This window comes from Tyto alba, unplaced genomic scaffold (assembly GCF_018691265.1).
Source record: "Tyto alba isolate M040663 unplaced genomic scaffold, T.alba_DEE_v4.0 Super-Scaffold_2, whole genome shotgun sequence".
NCBI lineage: Eukaryota > Metazoa > Chordata > Aves > Strigiformes > Tytonidae > Tyto > Tyto alba.
In genome coordinates this window covers 7,137,343-7,158,991 of record NW_024881282.1, presented here as the reverse complement: position 1 = coordinate 7,158,991, position 21,649 = coordinate 7,137,343, and the positions used below count along the sequence as shown (strand labels likewise).

The 21,649-nt window shown below is 38.7% G+C and overlaps 1 protein-coding gene across 11 annotated transcripts in view; it reads right to left on the bottom strand.

The window, feature by feature from the left end:
* Positions 1 to 3,066: 3,066 nt before the first annotated feature.
* Positions 3,067 to 21,649, bottom strand: part of PICALM (phosphatidylinositol binding clathrin assembly protein) — a 71,078-nt gene continuing 52,495 nt past the window's right edge. For 4 of the 11 annotated variants that reach the window (XM_032990732.2, XM_032990735.2, XM_042791975.1 and 1 more), the window contains 9 exons: positions 20,024 to 20,131; positions 18,992 to 19,123; positions 18,876 to 18,906; positions 17,945 to 18,044; positions 16,387 to 16,410; positions 14,245 to 14,304; positions 11,806 to 11,910; positions 5,551 to 5,653; positions 3,067 to 4,565 (listed from right to left, as the gene is read on the bottom strand). In XM_032990732.2, coding sequence (XP_032846623.2) covers positions 5,561 to 5,653; positions 11,806 to 11,910; positions 14,245 to 14,304; positions 16,387 to 16,410; positions 17,945 to 18,044; positions 18,876 to 18,906; positions 18,992 to 19,123; positions 20,024 to 20,131 — 653 coding nt within the window. In that variant the 3' untranslated portion in view covers positions 3,067 to 4,565; positions 5,551 to 5,560. The remainder of the gene's footprint in view (positions 4,566 to 5,550; positions 5,654 to 11,805; positions 11,911 to 14,244; positions 14,305 to 16,386; positions 16,411 to 17,944; positions 18,045 to 18,875; positions 18,907 to 18,991; positions 19,124 to 20,023; positions 20,132 to 21,649) is intronic. The other 7 variants (XM_032990733.2, XM_042791976.1, XM_032990739.2 and 4 more) reach the window with 4 other exon arrangements.

Genomic DNA, 21,649 nt, shown 5'->3' with positions numbered 1-21,649 from the left:
TTTCTGCTGTGCAAGACAACTCTAGGACACTAGTTAGGCTACAAGATCCAGGAAAGCATCCATATGTCCTCACAACTGTAATCCAAGCAAAGCCTCGATTGAGCTGGAGTTACACATTTAACTGGCACAAAGAAACTTGCACTTTCAACAGGGAAAAAAACCTCACAAGTGTTCACTGGAAATTCAAAGTTAAAGAAATATGAGCGTTACCCAAGTTGCATGTAAGTGTGTGGTAATAAAAGCCTTTTTAATAGAACCAAAGTCCATTTGCTGGAACTGAGAAACATCAATCCAGCAAATGCCTAAAAAGCACACTGGAGCGGGGTAGACTCTCGCCTGGATCCTCTCCAGTGCTGAAAGGAGCCGCTTACCTCAGCACGCTGCTGGGTTGAACCCGCGCTGAGCCATTTCCCTGTAGAGGCAAGCAATTGGACTGTATGGCTTTAGAGCCTGGCTCTGCAAGTCTGATCTCTCCCCAGCCCAAGCTGTGGGGAATGGAGGTTACTTAAAAACCAGACCAGAAGTTGAGAGGTTTGCAGCCTCCAGTGCAGCTCGGTTATATAACAAGGCAATCCTTCCACAGGCTCAGACCTGTGTGTTTTGGGAAATGAGGGGAGGAAACTTGTTCTGCAGCATTTATTCTTGTTTGGCTACTTTCTGAGAGAGAAGTTATTAAACACTCTGCTTCTGTGGGCTAAAAGGAGTTTGCCACAATAAGGTCAAGGCAGAAGCTAATGGACTGAAAAGTTACACTACAGTGACAAGCAAGGAACAGAGAATCTAATGGTATTCGTGTTTTAAGCCACTGATGTTTTGCAGCTGGGTGTTCCTCTGAAAAAGATTTTCCCTTGAATTTTGAGTCCACTGTAGAAGTAAGGATGTTTCTTGGTAACACTGCACTTCAGAGCTCGCCTTCTGCAGACTACCACAAACACTGTGTTGGTTTGGGACAGGACACAGTAACGATATGCCAACAACCGCTGCCATATGTGGCCCACCGAACATCCTCCCTGAGCCGTGGAAAAAAGGACTTGACATGGGGCTGGATCTTTTCCTCACTTTTAAGTGCAGAAAGAGGCTAAAATTGAGTCAAATAATGCTCTTCTAGAGACTACTTAGGCAACTTCTGGAGCTGGCACGGGGAAGCTCAGCAGTTACCACGCTGAACGCTCTGAAAACAAGCCCGAGAGCTCAGGTCTCCTCGTGTGCCGCAGCTGCCGGATATCCAGAGCACTGTGCTTGCATCCAGCGCATTTTCAGTACCGTTATCAGCTCACACAACATAACTTTTAAGGAAGTTGGCTGTTTGTTCCAAGGCTTTTTGATCTTTGCCTCAGGAAATTTCATCAGCAGAGAAGCAAGAAAAGAAATAAATGTGTTCTACTCAACTTGTAGACTGATTTATTTTGGGCAAGTGAAATGGATACGGTATTTACTCAGCCCTCAGATACCAAAGGGTGCCAGGGGGGCAGCAGCAGTGTTACACCTTCAGGAGACGCTGCTCAGGGTTCTGCTCCTCACTCCTCCTGGTTTCACGCGTCCCTCCATTCTCCACTGTGATCATGGAAAACAGCAGTAGTAGCTCATCACTCTTTCTTGTTGGGCAAATTCAGCAGAAGCTGTCAAGACTGTTTCTGCTCTCTCCACCGCAGCGTGAGCAAGCTCCAAGGGTCAAGTCAGAAGATTGCCAACAGGCCAAGGAGAAAGCTTTTATTTAGTTTACATATGCTCCCGTTATCATTGCTTTTTCTTCTGTATTCAGCACATTTCTTCACTACCTCTAACATTATCTTGTCAATCTTCTCATCAGCATTTCCTATCTCTCCCAGTGTTTTTTGGCACCTAATTCTCATTTTTCTGCCACAATCTTTATCGCAATTATGTCTTGGCTTTCAAGTTGCAATTCATTTATGTCACTACAAAATTTATACCGGGCTCTGAAAACGGTCACTTTTTGTCTAGTAAGAGATGCAGGGTTTGACCCTGTCCCGCCTTCCTGCTGAAGGGCTGTTTGGCAGCTGGGAGAGTCTGTGACTTACTCCAGTAGCTGGTGGAATGGACCATCTGACATCATGTAAAGTCATGCAAAGACAGTTTTTAAACATTTCCTGGGGTACTGTCAGTGTCAATTTACTGCACAGAACAGTTCAGTTTGTTTCAAAATCATAAAGAACAGAAGCAGCAAAAGAATTGAGGTTTCTCTTCAGATGAAAAATCTACATTTGGGCTTTTAGAAAACACAAGTTACAAGCTGTTCAGGTTCTTGTTCTGGCAAGAGTAACTGTCTCAGGAGGTAAATACAGTTGTTTTAATGATATAGTTCTCCGAGTATAAAAAAAAAAAAAAATTATGACATTCTGACACACTAGTTTCCTTCACAAAGCTCTAAAAGGAACCACACTCATACAGTTCACATTTTTGATATTCTGAGTACAAGCAAAAAACTAAAAAGTTGTTGTTCTCCAGTGGTGCAGTCCCTTGTTGAACACCTCAGTTGTAGAAAGGTAAAGGTTTAAGTAAACAGTCTATTAAATGCCCCAGATCTGGGTGTGTGCATCATATACAAGTAACAGGCTCAGGCTTTTTTTTTAAATTCATGATTTCAGAAAGGAATTTTAAATCTACTGGTCCATATTGACAGTTTTATGTTGTACACCCCTCAGGACAAGTTGCAGGTTAGTTGAGGAAAGTTCCACTTCTATCAAATCTCCCTGGGATGAAAACTAGTGTCTCATGGCAGACGATGCTCTCAGCAAACTGTTTGAAGCATCTCCGACCTCACCTTCTCCTGGAAGATTAGGGAAGACACCTAAATAATTTGGGGGGGCATATTTGTGCTTCTTGCTCAGTCACAAACAGTACAAGTTTATTGCCATGAATATTTTGAAAAACTTGAAGATCGTGGCTATCACATTAAGTAAGGAACCCAGCTCTTAATGAGATAACTCATTATTTGTAGTGGAACTAAGGCCGTCTACTACAGCACCGCCGGGAGGATGCTGCATAGATCATGTCACTCAGATTCACAGTGCTGCCCTTCCTGTAATACAATATACACATATGAAATATGTTTGGTATTTTATTAAGTAAACAAAGCAATTATCAGTGCACATCTTAAGCAGCAAAAAGAAAAGAAGCACCTCAGACTTTCATACCGTAACAAAAGTTCTGTGGAAGCTGCATTTTATTTGAAAATCCACCCATTTTTGCTAACATACATTTTAATATTTTAAACAAAAATAGAATCTGCAGAGACAATGCAGCAAGTATGCTTAATTCATGTACAGAATTGCTTTCATATCATGGACTATCCCTCTGAAGGCCCCACTCCACCCAAAAGTTATGATGTATTTACACAAAGCACCGATCAACAGTGCTACTTTAGTTCTTCGTTAACTAAATACCCACTAGACATATGTAAGGAAGCTACTTTCCCTTTTTTACTTTTAAAAGGTACATGATCATAAACATGGCACTAGCCAAATGAAAATTCCACCCCCCTCCCGCAACACACACCACCTCAGTGTTGGTTTTGGTTTTGTGTTTTTTTTTTTTTTCTTTTTTTTTCTTTTTTTTTTTTTTTGTTACAGAAAAGAAGGAAAGTCTTAAAGTGAAAGCAATTCCTCACATTCATTTTGGAAAGGCCTTATAATGTCAAATGTAAAAATAATGACATGCCAAGCACAAAGCAATAAAGTTCCTTCCCAATGCACTAATGCTGAATTAAAAATGTAGTGCTTCTTCTAGTCAGTTAACTGTTCCCTTGCAAAATCCTAGGCACAGAATTGACTATAAGGATTAATGCATTTTACAGCTCTTCCCTAATTCCCATATATACTGAGAATTCATTAGATTCAGACCTTTAAAATATTTAGTGCTCTGTATGTCAGCTGAAAAGCATTCTGAATCAGATTCATTCTTTGTGGATAAAAATCAGACATACTGTATACATCCATACTCATTTTCATAAGGAGGTTTTTTTGATACAATATTAATGTTAAATTGATAATCATAAATAAATACAAACAATAATACATAAGGAATGTCTACTGCAAACTGAATATATAATTTTTAAAAAAAGTTAATTTCCATTACTGCTGTGCCTACATTTGTGAGGACTGAAGAAAAGGTAACTGCAGAATTAAGAGTTAGGATTTGACCCTCCCCTGCCCAAAGTCTTGTTTTGAGTTACGGTAAAGGACACCTCTCCATTGCAGACAGCATTTCCAAACACCAATCTCAATTTCCAGAATAAAGGCTTCTCTTCGTATGTTACCGATTATGGATTAGAAGCTGAAAGTACTGATGTGTTAGTCACCAGGACAAGAAGTAGATCTTAGTCTTAATTCATGGCAATTCTTGGCTTTTTACTGTATAATGATGTTTTCCTATGGAGGTGTCCCAGGTTCCTTCATTGGTCTTCATCATTTCACTGCATCGTTTAATGGAAGAGGAGAGTTTGAGAGAATGAAGTTCATCTTTTCCTGGAAGTGGGGGTTTACTGGTGAGCACATTTTTTGAAACGTTCCTTTCTCTTCCATCTAAGAGAGTTACATAAACTGAATCTGAAAAGATTAAAAACCCTTGTGTTAACATCCAACAGAAGTAGGACTTCACTATAAACTTGTGTTTTCTTCAAAACTGTCCATTCTTCAAATGACCAAGCTACCCCAAGATCTGAAGTTTTAAACAGAAATAAGAAGTTTTATGAAAATCAGGGCCAGAAACCAACCAAAAGCCATTAGGATCTTTTTCCAACTACACCAGCCTTTGGAATATCTCTTTGCATTAAGCTGGCTTGTCCAGCAATAAAAAACCCTACTTAACCATGCAGTATTGTCACCAGTGGCAGCATAACACAGATCAATGTCATTAAGAAGAGAATTCGAGGACATTTTTCATGCTGAACCAGAGGAAGTGCACAAAAGAAAAGCAGAGTGCTGTGTGCAATAAAGCCTACTCTTTCTTTACACTACGTATTCTTGAATTTTTTTGTGTTTTCACTCATTTTAGTATTTAATTCACACCTGTCCCTGATGGATAAAAAAAGGAACAGAACTCCTCCAGTGCATATCTGCACCAAACTTTAAGCCTTGCACACAAGAAACAAGTACCTCCTCCTGCATCAAGTGAGCTCCGTGGTCAAGCAATGCGGTGAAGCGCAGGAGCAGACTACTAGCAGCAGTCAGGTGTTTACTGCTAACCATGAACCCTAAACCTTTTCCTGATGAAATAGTAAATACCAGGTAGCACCACTTCCTTCTCCCTGACTGCAGCAAGTACCGAGCATGCTGACTCTTGCAGTTCTGAAGGGATCTATCAAACTTTATTTCCAATGGACTGCAGCAAAACCAACTTGATTGGGCCTTTAACCCACTCCAGTTAAGTATATCGAGCTTCCGAGTCACTTCCACAATGCTTCCAACTCAACATGACTTGTTCTTATTTTCTTCAAAACCAGTTCTAGTCATGTTAATAAAACTTGAATTAGAACTTTAATTTTGTTTTATATCACAAAAAACAGCATCTCCCCAGAATAATGGACAATACCTAAGTTGTTCTACAAGAAATCCTGGAGAGAAAGCTCTGCAAAGGGATCCTTTCCTGAGGCTCTGTGAGGACTCTGACTGGAAGGGCTGGATGCTGCAGACAGCTAGTAGGAAAGACGACAGAGAAAGGGAAAGAAAAAGAAAAAAAGGTCTCAGAATGACAGAATATGAAAGCTGAATGTGTAATGAAAGGACAAGGGGAGGTTAAGAGGCAAACTTGGCAGAAATCAACTATTAAAACAAGATGTTTGGTCATATGGAAAACAGAAAGCCTCTGCAATGGTTGGTGTAATGCAGAAACAAGCTGGACATGACCCTCCAGAAACGAAACTTCAATTGGCATTTGCCAAATAAGCCAATAACCTCACACTTTCACAGCAGCTTTCTTGAGAAGAAGCTACATTAAGTGTGACACTCCTGTGAAACAGGTTAGCACTCTCCCCACTTTACTGGCAAAACTCCGTACTGGCAGGGAGAGATGAGACTGGGGGTCTGGCCAGAGCACAGCAGCTTCCCAGAAGCCTTCTCCATAACAAACAGCTCTCAGCATCTTTTCCTCTCAAAATTGGATGTGTATAAAAAGAAGCTGGAGAGCAGACAACAGATAATTGTCAATTTGGGGCCTAGGAGGAGAACATGAGATATGTTCTGGGGGTAGGGAAAAAAAACATAAAATAGATGAGAGTTTGTCAACTGCTGCTGTTTTAGGCAAGAACTTAAGACTGAGACCAATAGTCTATACTAACAAAAAAAAAAAAAAATCACATCTTATATATTTAAAGCACCACATTACAAATTCAGCCATATAAAGCACATAATTTACAAGTAGGTAATACTATGTACGCTGCTGTGGCTGGAAATGACCAATAATCTGCAGGCTGTAATTGCAGGAGTATCTGCTATTTGTTGATTTATTTTTTTAGCCCTTTGCTTTCTTTGTTAGTGCTTTCCCAGTTATAAATGGTGCTTTATTAAATTCTATTTGCCCTCCTCCTTCACAGGACTTACGTGTTTTTGCAGTTACAAAAAAAAACCTCAACTCTCTCCATTTCAGATTCCACCACTTTAACAGCTCTCTCGTAATTGAGTCATTAATCGCCAGTGCATACTTGCACTTCATACCCATTGCAAAAAACCTCGTATGAAGACGTATTTCCTTTGGAAATACCGAATGCCTGCCAACCTATCCATGACAGGGAACATGCTTATGGGAACTGCTTGCAGAAGTGCCCAGAGTGTAAATATTGCCATTGCAAATTTAAGTTTCTCACGTTAATGTTTTATCTCAGAAACAACGTGAGGAGAAAGAGAGTACTGATCCTGAAAGAGCTCCATCTGGTTGGAATCTTTATCTCCCTCCTGAAACCCCACTCCCAATGGGGCACTTGGATCCAGTCCCCATAAACGGATTATGGAGAAGTCACGAGTCAGAATGGAAAGTGCTTGAGAAGCAGTTTCAGGATGTCAGAAGTTCCCCTTCTAAACTTGGTCCTTCCCTTTGGAAAGCTGTAGCTCAACACACCCCACTGCTCTCCAGGATTTGGGCCAGAGTAATGATGAAGTCCAACAGAGTCCTAACTTCTGTAAGGCATGTCTGCTGCGACTTGATTTCATCAGACACTCCTCTTCTTCACGGTCAAATGGCTTGAAGTGACATATTAAAAGCCCTGTTAAACTGAGTTGGCAAATCTCCAATTGATATCAAGTCCAAAGTAATGTCCCAGTTTGAAAGCAGTGTGGAAGACTGGTAGGTTTAGAGCTCTGTCATTTGTGCAACATCAGCATGTAACCAGAAACAAAGGTGAAATTTCAGGAAGCCTTTTCAGATTAAATACTGGGAAAAAACTTGACAATGGTACTTCCTAGATGCCATGGCCAAATTCAGATAAGACATAGTACCTTACAGGAAATATATATTTTAAACGAGATTCCTCCAATTATTAAAAAGGAGGCCTAAAAAAAATGTGGAAAGTATACTTAGACAGTTTCCTACATTGCATCTATCCAGAATACCACTTACGAATACATCTGAAAACCAGAACCTACCTTAGCAGCTTCTGAGGAGAAGCATTTAAAACAGCAGCACTGGAAACCATCGGTTTCTCTAGCGCTAATAAATCTAGAGCTGTGGATTTAGCCTCCTTACTGCCCAGCACTTCTGTGATCTGAAACGCAACATCCTGCACTGGATCAGACCCAAAGCTCAGACTCCAACAGCAGTTGTCACTTCTCACCACTTCCAACAGAGACAAAAACTCTCCAGAGTCACAGTAACACAGAACCGCCCACCCGTGAGTGTTGTGCTGATTCTCATGATTAGCTTAGATACTGGTTTCTCATTAAACATGTCTCTCAGGCTGTTTTAGCATATATTTCAGGACTAACGTGCCAAAAGGAAGACTGTAAAGTCTACTTTCTGGCATGAAACTTCGTGTCCTCAGCTTCATACCCTGTTCTTCCAAAAAGCAAACAAACGAAAACAAACCAACCCCAAAACCCCCACAAAACCAACTGCCTCATTTGCACATTTACTGATTCTTCACCATCACCAGGCAGTCACTCCTACTTCTTCTGAAGAATTCGGTGACATTAACAACTGCAGCATTACAATTCACACAGATGCTGGCAGCAGGCTGAGTAATTGCTATTTTAAATCTTAATATTTTCACTATCCAGCTTCTTCCCCTTCCAAGGCCATGTCTTTTTGGGAGTAATCAGACCAGAATATGTAACGCTTACAGGCATACCGCTGAACTGTCAGTACTGTACCATTTTGTATTAGCCAACACGATAATGTTTCTGGTGATGGTGAAGATTCAAGCACTGCTGTTGTGCGTTACGACACTCAGGTCTTACAATGGGTAGTTATATTCCATGTAACTGGACATTATTCAGATCTAGCTCTTCTGAAATACTCTGCATTTGCTGTACTGTATCACATCTGGCATCCCTCTGGCTGCTCTTTAACCTTGTTTCGGCCATCGATTCAGCCTCTCCCTTCCTCATACACGCACACGCTCTCCCCCGCCACCAGCTAAAATTTAATCAAACAACTCCGGCCATTCTCTCTGTTCCGGGTAGCATGATATAATATTTTTCAGCGAGGAAAGCCTGCTATTTTATCATAATGAAAACTATGATTTTCTTTCTCTAGTGGGAAATACTGACCCTAATGCAAGGTGATTTAAAAGAAAAAAGGGACACACTAGCTTCTTTTAAAGCTACAAATATCTTCTGCACCTAGATCTTCAAAGAAACAACTGTTCTAGTCTGCTCCTCAACTTTTTGAAATTAGTTTGCCCTTAACCAAACTACCCTTGATAACAACAATTAGAAATAAAGTTGCATGCATGTAAACAGAACACCTGAAAGAAGTGCAAAATAGCTATGTCTAGAGGTAGGAAAGTATATTTATTGAGACAAATCCTTAAGGGTATCAAGTTAGGAGCACCAGTTTAAGTTATAAAGAAACTGGACAACACTGGGATGCCTATTTTACCAGTCTGTATACAGAGTAGGAGTTGTTCCCAACACACTACAACTTGGCAATACAGTTTTTCAGCAACAACTCTGTATCTGTCATTACACTTTTAAAGTACCTTCAAATTTCTTTAGTATAGACAGCAACCAAGATCTACCAGCAGACTAGAGGTAAGTGATATACTCTGGTGCTTTAAACGTAAATATGAAAAACTATTTAGATTTTGGCAGTGATGACACCATGGACAAAACTTGTATTAGAGTAATGGTGTTCAGAGTGATCCACGTGGGATGTTGGCAGTTCGAATTCTGTGCCTTTCAGATAACCATCACGCATTCTTTAAGATTTGTTCACTTACCCCAAGAACACACTTCTTTATTTCTTTATTTTCCTATTTCTATTTCTGGCACAACAGGAGTATTAACTAAATGTAAACAGACAAATATGTTCTCTGAAGAACCTCAAGACTAAGCATACAGTATATTTAGTGTAATAATATTGTAATTCCCCTCTGTGGCTATACATTAGCCAATGCCATCTTGGCCACATATGGGAAAGCAGCTCTCACACACAGCCTTTGTTTCTTTGAAGCTGCTTGACTGACATCAGACTTCTGAAAACTCAACACCTGAAGCAACGCGGGCTGTGTGTGTGTCTCAAGAAAAACCCTTCTTGGGCACACAGCAAAGGCCGATTCAAAGGCTGTGTTTTCTGTCAAATTAATTCTCACAGGAGCCAAACATGCTGTCAGAGAGGCACAATAAATACAGCTATCCACACTTCACTTGTAACCAATTCCTCTTTCTCCTGTTATGACAGCCAGCAGCGATTCAACCCAGACCAAGCCCTGCAATGTCAAATGAAGCAGAAAGGCTCACCTGGCTATTCAGACCTGTTTATTGGGCAGGTAGACTGATTTTTTTTTTTTTTTTTTTAAAGAGACATTTCAAAATTGACACTTTGGAAATTACAGAAAAAAACCCTCTTACCACTGAGAATCCTTTAACTTGTTCTTTAAGGTATTGTAAATATATTTTTTCCCCTTTAAGTAGTATAAAACCCATGTGAAAGATACCAAAATCACTTAAGTGACAGTAAATGTGCAAAGCGGCTCTCAGAAGCCTAAGAGAAAGTCAACTGAAAACTGTATTTCTAGCTAAAGAAACCCAAGAGCATCCTGTTCAGATAAAGCCTTTAAAAATAATTTTTAAATCTCCCCACAAGGCCCTATTTTAAGGAAGACAACAGACATACTGCCCGTCGGCAGCACACAGCAGAGCCTCTCCTGTTAAAGGATCAGATTCATGCATTGGAAAACATTTGAGGCTCTTTTCCTTTCCAACCCACTGCTGAATGCTTTTCACTCCACACTCTAACCCCAAACCCCACATATACACCAATGTGTATACCTAAGTGAGGTTATACACGCATGTTTTTAGTCATCTATAAAGGCAGAGGTCTTTATAGTGAGATCAAAATACAGTCCAAATATGTTATATTTTTCTAAAAGCGTTAAGATGTACAGTGTGAACTTCAACGATGAAACAACTGACTAGTAAGTAAAACCACACTGTTAATACTGGAGTTCCAAATCTGCTAGTTAAACTTGGCTCTGCCTCTAACTACAGTTTACAAACACAACAAAGTCTTAACGATCTCAATATTTGCTGAAAATAGTATGGAGGTGTTCAAGATTGTCCATCCCTCATCCCTCCTATTTATTTTAAAAACATTTCTCCTACTGCAAAAAACTATCATCAGATGGCTCTTGGGTTAAAAAAATGAATTCAGATAGAAACTCCCAGTGACTGAAGTTTGCAAAACAAACAAAACAGTAAAGGTAGGTGTTTAACTCCGGTATTGATAAAGTCAGTTCTATTCAATGTTCATCAGAGTAACCCTTCAGCAAACTCTCTCATTCCAGTACGTTAGGAAATGAATCTATGCACAACATATCATGCGAAGTAGAAAAGCAGGCAATTTAAGGAATGCTCCATTTAATGCAACACCTCACTTAACAGGGAAAGGCCAGACAGATTGGTAGAGCTATTGAAATTCTTCACTATGCTGGAAATACTATCTGCTGAAGAAACACTGAGGAATAAAGAGACCTTTAGAGAACACAATGGTTAAAACTAGATGAACATGCCACGTGCCCCCCACTGAGGGTGGTCAGTACTAACAACCAGGTGCTGGGTTGAAGTTTCACCAGGTTTGACAGCACGTCTTTTCAAACACATCTGTAACAGTCATAGACTTGAAAGGCTACACACACCCTGTTTGTCCCCTGGAAAATGCTGTCATAAAAGCATGCAGCTTACGTTTGAAAAATAAATTTCCAGACTTGGTTTCTTCATAATCTAATACTTTTAAGTGTAACAGGTCAAAGAACAGTGCCGCATATACTTAGGAAAATGCTGCAGTAGCACAATCTCACGAGGCCACACTTAGAGGTAAAGCAGCAGAGAACACAAACTTTGGGGGAGAAGCCTGTCTTTGGCAAACAGCACAGGCATTAACTATTCTTATCTTTTCACTGGAGTGTTGAGGATAATCTCAGCCACATTCCCAGAAAAACAATGCCCTAAAACGCTGCCCTCTTTGCTTCAGTAAAACAAACTTGATGCTGTCAACCTGACATAAGAAGCAATCCTTACATGACCTACCGGGCTTGTGCAATACATTTGTCCAACATAAGAAAATAGGAAAATACTTTCAAAGAATCTGACCCAGCTGCAATTTTTTCCTAGCACCACTGACGGTGAATATACACACCTGTGCTCCCGGTACAGGGCCAAAAGGGTTTGGTGGTCTCATGACTGGCTGACTGTATATTAAAGTTGGCTGTGTCATTACTGGTATGCCTCCCATCTGCGATGGCTGAAAAAATCCAAACACCAAATTACATATAGCATTACCACATTGCAAGAATTTAAGGAGAAGGAAAACAGTAAGTGGGTGAAAAGTTTTGGTTATATTTGATACATGCAATCATATAAGATATTTCTACAATATTCTGCAAATAAAGGTAATATTTTTAAGTGTAACAGGTCAAAGAACAGTATTGCATACGCTTAAGAAAAAGCTGTAACAGCATACTCTCACTAGAAAGGACCATTAGAGCCTTTTCAAGGAGTACTCTCAATAACAACTCAGCGCGTTTAATCTCTTGCTGCAAAGATCCAAACCACTAAAATACTTGTTAAAGCACAAGCATTTGTGCTGGTCCTCTTGCTCCCCAAACTGCGGTCTGACAACAAGCCTCTGTCTGCCTTCGAAAGCACAAGCACAGTTTTACAGGTATCAGTGTAGAGCTGACAGAGTTCAACAAAAATTGAAAACTGAGAACTGTATGTACAATTAATGTTAAGTCATTATGCAGTCAAAGTCTGAAGTGTTACTGACACTCTGGCTGAGCCAAATTAAGAGTTTAACATATATTAATGGTCTTAAAAGTCAGGTTTTATTTGTTTTAGGTAGACGCCCGTCTCTGGTGCCGCTTTTGGCACTCCCCTCAGGCTCAGGTTGATAGCCAGCAGCAGTCCTACCGAAGCAATCCCCATTCCAAGCAGCTCTTCCTTGACTAATGGTGGTGGTACTCCTATCACACCAACCAGCTGCTTGGGCAGTCACAGGGTGAACCCATTCAAGAAACTGACCCTGATGAAAACACCTACAAAAAAGTAAATTAAAAATAACTGCTGGCACAAGGAAGACAGAGGAACCAGCAGCCAGGGAATGATAAAGATGTTAACAAAACTGCCTGTCCCAGTATGCCCTCACGAAGGGAAAAACCTGCTACTAGACTGCTGCTTAGAAACAACCATGCTCAGAACTATGGTACCTACTACAGCTTTTGGGAAAAATTAAACAAAATGGGTCAACATTTCAGAGATTCCTAGCAGTAAGTGTCCTAAGTAAATTTTGAATGAGCCAGGTCAGTTTTCAGGCTGTGTTACAAAGCCACTGGTCATTCTGTAACGACTCATCTCGCCTGCCTGCTCAGGTGTTGCACACATTTGAACAAGCAACAACTCAGGTAACAGAGCTATGGCTTCCATTAACTCCAGCTTCCATTTCACATCGGCACTTAAACCCCACCATGAAAGCTGCTTCATGAAACATGCAAGATTGCTTTCTATACACTGTATGCATATAGTTAAACGTAGGTATGTAGTGTATAGAAAGTAACACATATAACATAACATACATGCGTTACCTTCCCCAGCTGCTGAATCAAAATAACTAAGAAAATGCTTCTAGCACCACCAGTGCCAAGTTGTGTAGGCCAAGTCTGAATCAACATTAAAGGTAGTTTAACCACAATGACTTTGCACAGAACATACTACTGGAGTTCACGGATGGATAACGGCGAACACGATGCTCTCCCAAAAGACTCTCAAGAACATTGTTGGCCATTTTAGCAGTTCACTTACAGAGCATATACAAATGATAAATCATTAATCGAATTTGATTATATGATGAAACATTTAGCTTATTTTCATCATCCTAATCTGAGTGCCATTTAACAGAATAATTGTTCTAAGGAAGTTTTCTCCCCTTTTATTCATCCAGCAAAGTTGTACTATATAAAAATATACTAATAAAGAAGAGTTAAGGCATATAATTTCAAAATATTTTCAAATTTGAGATATGAACAAGAATTTGAAAAACTTTTCAGAGCAACAAGCAGCAAGGTCATGTTTATGTCAAAAGCCTTTCACTACTGGTGCATCACTAAGAGATTCAATTCTCAGCGACACCAGGGCACACTGCAGTGTCACAAACTTGCAGTTTTGTAGCATCATTCATTACAGATGCCTTTTGCTGAGGTTGGGACCAAGGATTTAAGGAAGGTTTCACTTCACCAATAAAACATTCCTGCTGTGAATGTAGCTATTTATACTCATGATACACTTATTGCTATGATACACTAATTTGTACACCAGTAAAGCCCATGAAGAATAGACGCTCTTAATTTTAAAAAGTTTATGAAAAACCAAGCAAGGTAAGAAAGGGCAGACTTAACTTCACATAAAAATCACTGAAATAGTTCAGAAAACCAGGACTTAATGATTTGGTGAGGAATAAACTAACAGGAGCTGAAATTCAGTCTTCAGTCAAATGGTTCAGAAAAACGACTGCTACCAAACTGTAAGCAATCAAATGATACACAGCATCCGACTTCTTTTGAGTCACAGAAGTTCCACTCACCATCCCATAGCCCATCATTCCTGTTGGCGTTGTGGCAGGATACGCCATTACAGGTGGTGCCTGGTGTGAAAAACAGTGGTGAACTGAGAGCAGAAGAGATCAGCTGCATACTGGTAAGACATTGCTTTCTAAGGGTCAACTGCAGCACTTAGCTTATTATTAATACAGCAAAGAATAAATAGGATTTGCAGTCTTGTGTTAAGCATGTATCCAAATTATTTCAGATGGAATACAATACCTAAGCTAAAGTTTCTAGGAGATCTTGGCAAATCTGTAATTATGTATTTGCTTATAACCTGTTACAACTCCGGCTGGCTAAACTAAACTGCAAAGTACCATTCTCAGCATCCTGTTTGAAGAACACTGTATGAGACAGAAGTTTGAGAGAAAATATTCAGGAAGCAGAAGCATTTTTTTAATCCCATGAAGTATATATTTATATTTTAATATCAGAAATAATGGTGCTCAAGGAGTCTTAAGAGAGAATTTTAAAGACTGAAAGACCAAATGACCATTGCTTCTGCTAACACTAGATGAATTCTCTTCTCTTTAGCCAGGATGTACACACTATGGGGATTCTCCTACCATACTGAAATATAAATGCAACTCTAACATGAAAATCCAACTTGCATTCCCTCTCACCCACTTAGTACAGTGAATTTGAACAGGTTAAAAGTCATCTTAATACTTTGCAAATATGTTTGTATTACCTTTAACCTAAGTTAACTTTTATGAAGTTACGGTAAGATTGCCATCAACAGACAAAACCTGTGGTGAAGTTGCGTGTTGTAAACAACTTGGCAACATATACATAGAAAAACAGCTGATAACTCTTAGAAAGAAAAATACATTAAAGACAGTTCTTCATATCCTAACCACATTTTTTTGTTCCACAGTTTTATTATCCACTGTCTAAATTAGTATTAACTCTTACAAGGACAAAAAAAGGGTTTTTCTCCCAGAACTATAAATTGGTGCTTTGGTGCTTATAAATATTCAGATAATTTGCTGTCTATCCACTCCACGTCCTGTTAGCCTCTCCTTTAAGAAAAAAACCAGTCTAACTTTCATGCTATTGCTGTGGAGATTACTATTCATGACAAGACAAATAACATATGCATTTCTTAGTACACAGAGATTATTGATACAGAAAAGAGGAAAGTGACAATAATACTGAATTAATTAAAGCAGATAAATTGTAACATCAAGAGCAGGACATCAGCAAAGCTGCTTCTGAATTCAGTTCTAAGGTATCAGCTGCCTTTTCATAGATAGTAGCCAGTGTCAGTGGCATTTTAATTGCCATTAGATTTTCACAACTGAGAATTATCTAGACTGTGTACCATCCATATATTTCACACAGCTGGCAAAGCTATCCTAATAATTAATTTTTAGTTTGTTTTGCTTGTGTATCCACATCTACACACACAAACATGCTGACTACATTTATTTTTGAATGCTCAAGTATGGACCTACCATCCTTTAGTTACAGAGTTACCCTGCAATAAAAACAGAATACAGGGAAAGACCAATATCACTGTTGACATAAAGAAAAAAATACTTTGAAATTAAAGACTGCATTCCTCAGACAGCAAGCACAGGTTATCGCTTGCCCTTTGTAAACTGTCAGCATGGATTCTCTTTTTTCATATGAGCATTAATGGCATATTGGTCTCTCCTTAGCTAAAAAAAACCAAAACAACAAAAAAAAAAACAACAAAACAAACCAAAAAACCAACAACAACAAAAAAATCTACCATAAATGTGGATAAAGTGCCAAGTATAACAGAAGCCCGTGAGGTTTCATGCAGTTATTCAAACACAAACATTTTGATCGTCATTCATAATTCACCAAGTGCATTAAAGGCAGCACAGACACACACCCCAGCTCTCTGGCAGCAAATGGTACAGTTTAAAGCAAGGAAAAATAATCTTGGTATTTCCCATGCCATCATTCGAGTCAAGAGCCTGCAGACCACCTATGAAGTTTGTGTATGCTAGGAAAAGCTCAATTTTTGGCACACCAAAGATTTTAAAATGAGAAATGTGTAAATAGCAAGAAGGTTATGAGATTCTGCAACAGCAGTGGTTAATATCAGCATGCCAGTCGATTGCAAAAAGGCTGTGGGTTGTTTCACTTACGTATTGTGGAAAATGCATGCCATTCTGTATTTCCCAGGGAGAACAATTACATAATGCAATAACACTGGATTAGAAGCAAATACTTACACAATGGAATATACACAGATAGCTTTTTAGTTCACAGATACATTAAATGTTTACCCCAACACATTCTTGTAATTGAAGTAATTTACTGAGACAACATACACCTGTGATACTGTCATTGTTATTGGGATTGTAATTGTTTTGCATAGTCCATTTATTTGGTATATGCCTTTTTTCCAAAGACAAGAAAGCCTTATTTTCAAAAGCATACTTATTTAGCAAGCAGCAGCAACTCCACAATAAATAGACCAGCAGAGAAAGACAAACTTCTTTTTCTCCTCGGTTATTTCTGTTTCAAGATTTTTATGTTAATAGAACAGTTTCACAGGAAGAGAGGTGTCTCAACAGTATCTCTAAATAATAAAAGCAGTTAAATGTAATGACTTATCACAAGAAGATGTATATACAAGACATGAGTTATTAAACAGATTCAAGCACATAAGTAAACTCAAACCACCAGTCATTAAAGCAGGTGAGTAGTTAAAGTTTCTTCAATATCTACACACCCTCCGCTAAGGTCCACAGACACTTCTCTCTACATAAAATGTAGTGAGCTGATAAGGGACACCCAGTAGGGAAGAGGTGATGGATCCAGAGGAACAAGCTCTCTCTTCCCAAATCCACAGCACTGCATTATTACACTGCGGATTCAACCTCCCCCGGTGAGTTACAGACTCAGATGCAGTAAATCCTCGGGGGTGGATTGTTACCTGGTCTGCCCATGTACAGTTCTCCAGGTCATTGGTGAAAGGGTGAATGGGGTTCACATGCAAAAATGTTGTTAGCATTGTGAAAACTACTCATACAAACTCTTAACATCATTTTTTTTTTTTTCTTCACATAATTAAGAACACCCTTGCTCTACAACCTACCCAAAAATCCTTGCCGATACTACCTGATACAATAAACACTATAAAGTTGATCATTAAAACTGACATGCATTAAAAACAAATCACACACATCGGGCAGGAAAGCGGTAGTCACATACATTAAGAAAGCTACAGCCAACATCACTGTACAGACACTGTTACAAGTATCAAGAGGATTAATCTCTCAGCCCCTTCTTGCCCACAGAGCAGGCTGAGTTGTAATGTTATACATACTGCACGTATCAGTGCACCTGAAGAACACACTTTTCACACTTCTACTTTTCTAGACTACAAAGTGCTCCCCCCAGAATTCACGGTTTTATGTCAGTTGAGTGAAACACGAAGGATGCTATCTTGCCATGAGAGGAGCTGGTCAAACACTAGTGAAATTTCTGCTAAACCTGCACATGTTACATCCCAAACTTTACTAGAATGGCACAGCTAAGAAAAATAAATCCAAACAGTACACATCTCAGACTGACCATTTCAGTTTTCTACTACCCTTTCACTGCAACTACAGATCACTTTCAAATTTCTCCGTCATATATCAGCCTGTATACCTAGGTCTCAGGGAACTGACTATTTTAAAATGAGTATTTGCTTACCAATGTTGGAGCATTCCACGCAGTTGTAGGTGCAATCTTGGGTTGCCAGTTGGAACCACCTGTTAGTTTCTTTTCACCTGGCTGAGTCCAGTTTACATCACTTCAAATAAATTTTTTAAATAATTGTTAGAAAACATTGGATTTTGTTACAAAACTCCCTCAGGTAAACACAATTTCCTCTTGGAAATGTGGCTTTTGTTAGTGAAGAAACTCATTTAGCAAAGGAGTTGGTAAAAGGTCTCATGACAGCTTCACTAGGAAAAGTAAGGTAAGATGTTCAACAGGAGCCACCTCTGCTTTATCTAATCCCAGCCAAGTTCCCCAGCATAGGTAAATTACTCTAACCGACCTTCCTTGGGTCAAGACAGTTTAGGTTAGGAGCAACTGCACACTAGATTTCTGAAGGATTTAAAAGTTTGCACAGATGGTCCTGATAAGCCTGAAATCTGCTAATCACATTCTCAACTTTGCAGCTAGAGAAAATGTTCACTATTTTAGAATATGTTCTGCTTCAAAATTCACTTGTCTAAAGGTCAACCACAAGTCGGAGGTTGTAGTTTCACAGTCTTTAATACAGCTCTGCACACACTCAGATCACACAAAGTATTTACAAGGTGTGCTAAGATTACCTACACCTACAAAGAAACATTTTGATGAACCAATTTCCTAAAGATATACAAAGCCTGGAAGGAATCCAAGACAGGAGGATATCTTGGCTGCTGTTACCACTGTCACTACCACTCAGTCTACAGCACCTTCCAACAGCTCTCAACAATTCGTTATACCTTGTAGGAGAAAAAGTACAGTCCCAAACATGCTCTGAAGGTTAACATTATGTTTTTACACACAGGTTTGAACCCATACTTTCACAGAACTATACTATCAAGAAGATCAAAATCAAAATGCTCAACTCTTGATGAAGCATACTCACTTTTTAGTAGTTCCATTTCCAATGCCCAAATCTGTCACAAAGTAGAAAAAAATACTATTGAAATTGTATTAATTTAAAAGAATTAAAGTTGTGTATGTTAGTGGTTCAATACTTACTGCCTACAAGATTGGCTAAGGATGAATCCAGATCATCTGACACTAATTTGTTTGGTGGTACTTTGGCAACTGGAAGACTCTGGTTTTGAGAGGCCACTGTTGGTTTTAGGAGACCACCTAGTTCATCAAAGCCTTGGAATGATAAACATAAAAGTAATTTGAATCACTCCTCTACCGTGAATGTAATGACATTCAATTAAATATACACCAAGTCCACCACAGTGGCTAAAATACAAAATTTAACCTAGTGATGATATATTGTACAAGAAGGACAAAACTTATTATGCCTTTTGGTAAAGGAGATATTTACTATGGAATGGACATTTCTCTAGTTTAACTAGATGACATCAATTTGACATGGAATGGATTCACAATGATTGCAAAGCAATCAAAACGTACAACAAACTAAAGAATAAGTTTATAAGATTGAAATACTTTAGATAAACACATATGTATTTGCTTACAGTAGATCACTAGATTACTTAAAAAGAATCCTATGTCAAGAGATCAGTGTTAAAAGACGAGAAAGTATTTACTTTCCAGATGCTCAAAAGAGCAGGAAGAGTACTAACTAAGGCTACAGCCCAAATTAACTGCATGTATCTTGATAATTTACCATGTTCTGAAATAACATCAAAAGAGTAACAGATAGGCAAAGAAGTGCCAAAAATGTGTTGCACAAATATATAAAATTAAGATGTAAATTTAAATCTTCTGATCACACTCTACAAATACAGACTTAATTTCACTTGACAGCAGGTAAAAATTAAGGCTGTTCACTGTGAGAAGTTCTAATGCACAAAATACTTAAGTGACAGAAACAAATGTAAACATTTCAACAGGGTGCACATAGAGATAGGGTGTAAGGAAAAAGAAAAACTGGATAAGGATGTTGCTATTGACCTTTCAGAGTCAGCCTTCTTCAGCTGGAACACTGTCACAGCAGTATGAGCAAATACAGATTAAGAGATTTATACCTCAAGAAATAAGAAGTTAAAGGACATATGTCATCTATTTTAGTAAATGTCTTACCACCAGAATCTAGGACAACATTAGAAGATTTGTTTCCAAACACAGACTCAAAGTCAACATTAAGGCCAGCCGATGGCTGTGGTTGAGCAACAGGAGATGGAGTGAACCCTGTGGGGAAAAAGAAAGAAGATTAATGTTTTTATACAGCATTTCCCATGAACCCATCTTTATGCAAGATAAACCAAACAAATATGTAGACTATTTAAGTACCACAGAAAGACTAAATCCAGATTACACCAAGGAGCATATGAGAGAAAGAGCTGGAAGCAGTTTAGTTGAAGTTCATTTGGAGTTACTCCTCCAGTGAAAGGTGTTGTCTCAAACTGGACAGACAGGCCATAAGAGATACTCCTCCTCCCCACAGTTCCTAAATCTCTGGACTAACTATTCACATCTTCCTTCTTCTTTTACCAAATACTTGCAATAAAATTACTGAGGAAATAGTCATCATGCTTCTTCAGGAAAAGAAGCTGGCTGGGTACAGAATCTGTTTCAAGATAACTCGCCTGCCTGAAGATTATTCCCTCCATGTTTTGTATTAGTTGAGCAGTTCTCTTAGATACAGCTGGAGTAAGATCCAAAGCATCCCAAGGTGTCTGACTAGTAATGCCTTCGATTAGACACTCTTAATACTACTAATTTTATAGTTTTTTTGGACACATATTTTGCAGGTGACCATGTACTGCAGGTAAATTTATAGTAATTATGGCAAGATACTGGGGGTTAAAGGCAATTTTCAACTCCTATTCCTGTCCGAACTTACTGCATTTGTCACCTATGTATCTGTAAAGCACTGTTCTCCAAACACACAATTTTTTTTCCTGTGAAAACTTACTGCAGTACAAGGCATTGTGTATGATGTTCAGCAGTATTAAATCGATAGTTCTGTAATATGGAAGTGAATACTGATTTGTTTCTAAAATTGTATATTTTAACGTTATATGTGATCACACACACAAATATGCATGTACATCATCTTGATATTCAGGCAATTACAGAAGTAATTATCACTTTGTATGAAAAGCACCAAAATAATGCAACACCATCTTGAAAACTAGCTCTTCTGGTTTCTTACAGAAATTTTGATGCTACAGAAAAATAAAAGGATCATGAATACTTCAGCAGTAAAATATTGCAGTGAATGGAAATAACTGACCAAGAATACCTCTTGGATTTCATTTAGCTTGCTGTGACAGTACATCATTTCAATCTTACTATTTTCCTGAAATAAGTCACATTTCATCTAAAAAATTAATAATCACAGGATGCTATCCTTGAGCATAATTTTTACAGAAATTTGGATTACCTGTTCCTTCCTATTTGTCTTAAAGGAACATACAATTTATAACTCAGAAGCATCATCTCTAAGAATTAAAATAATGTACTTTTCATTAAAATCAAATAAAAGAAAACAGCATAAAGCAAAACATGGGAAGCAGTAATGTGGAAAAATATAGGGAGTAAGTAAACAACAAAACGAGTATCTTTATGACAAGTTACCATCAAGTTGTAACAAGCCATTTCAGAGGCTCTGAACTGCAGGTAGGAATTCCTTTGATGGGATGTCCTGCAACTCTTAAAACTGTGCCTGTACCAATAGAAAACTTGACTTACAATAGCTCATAT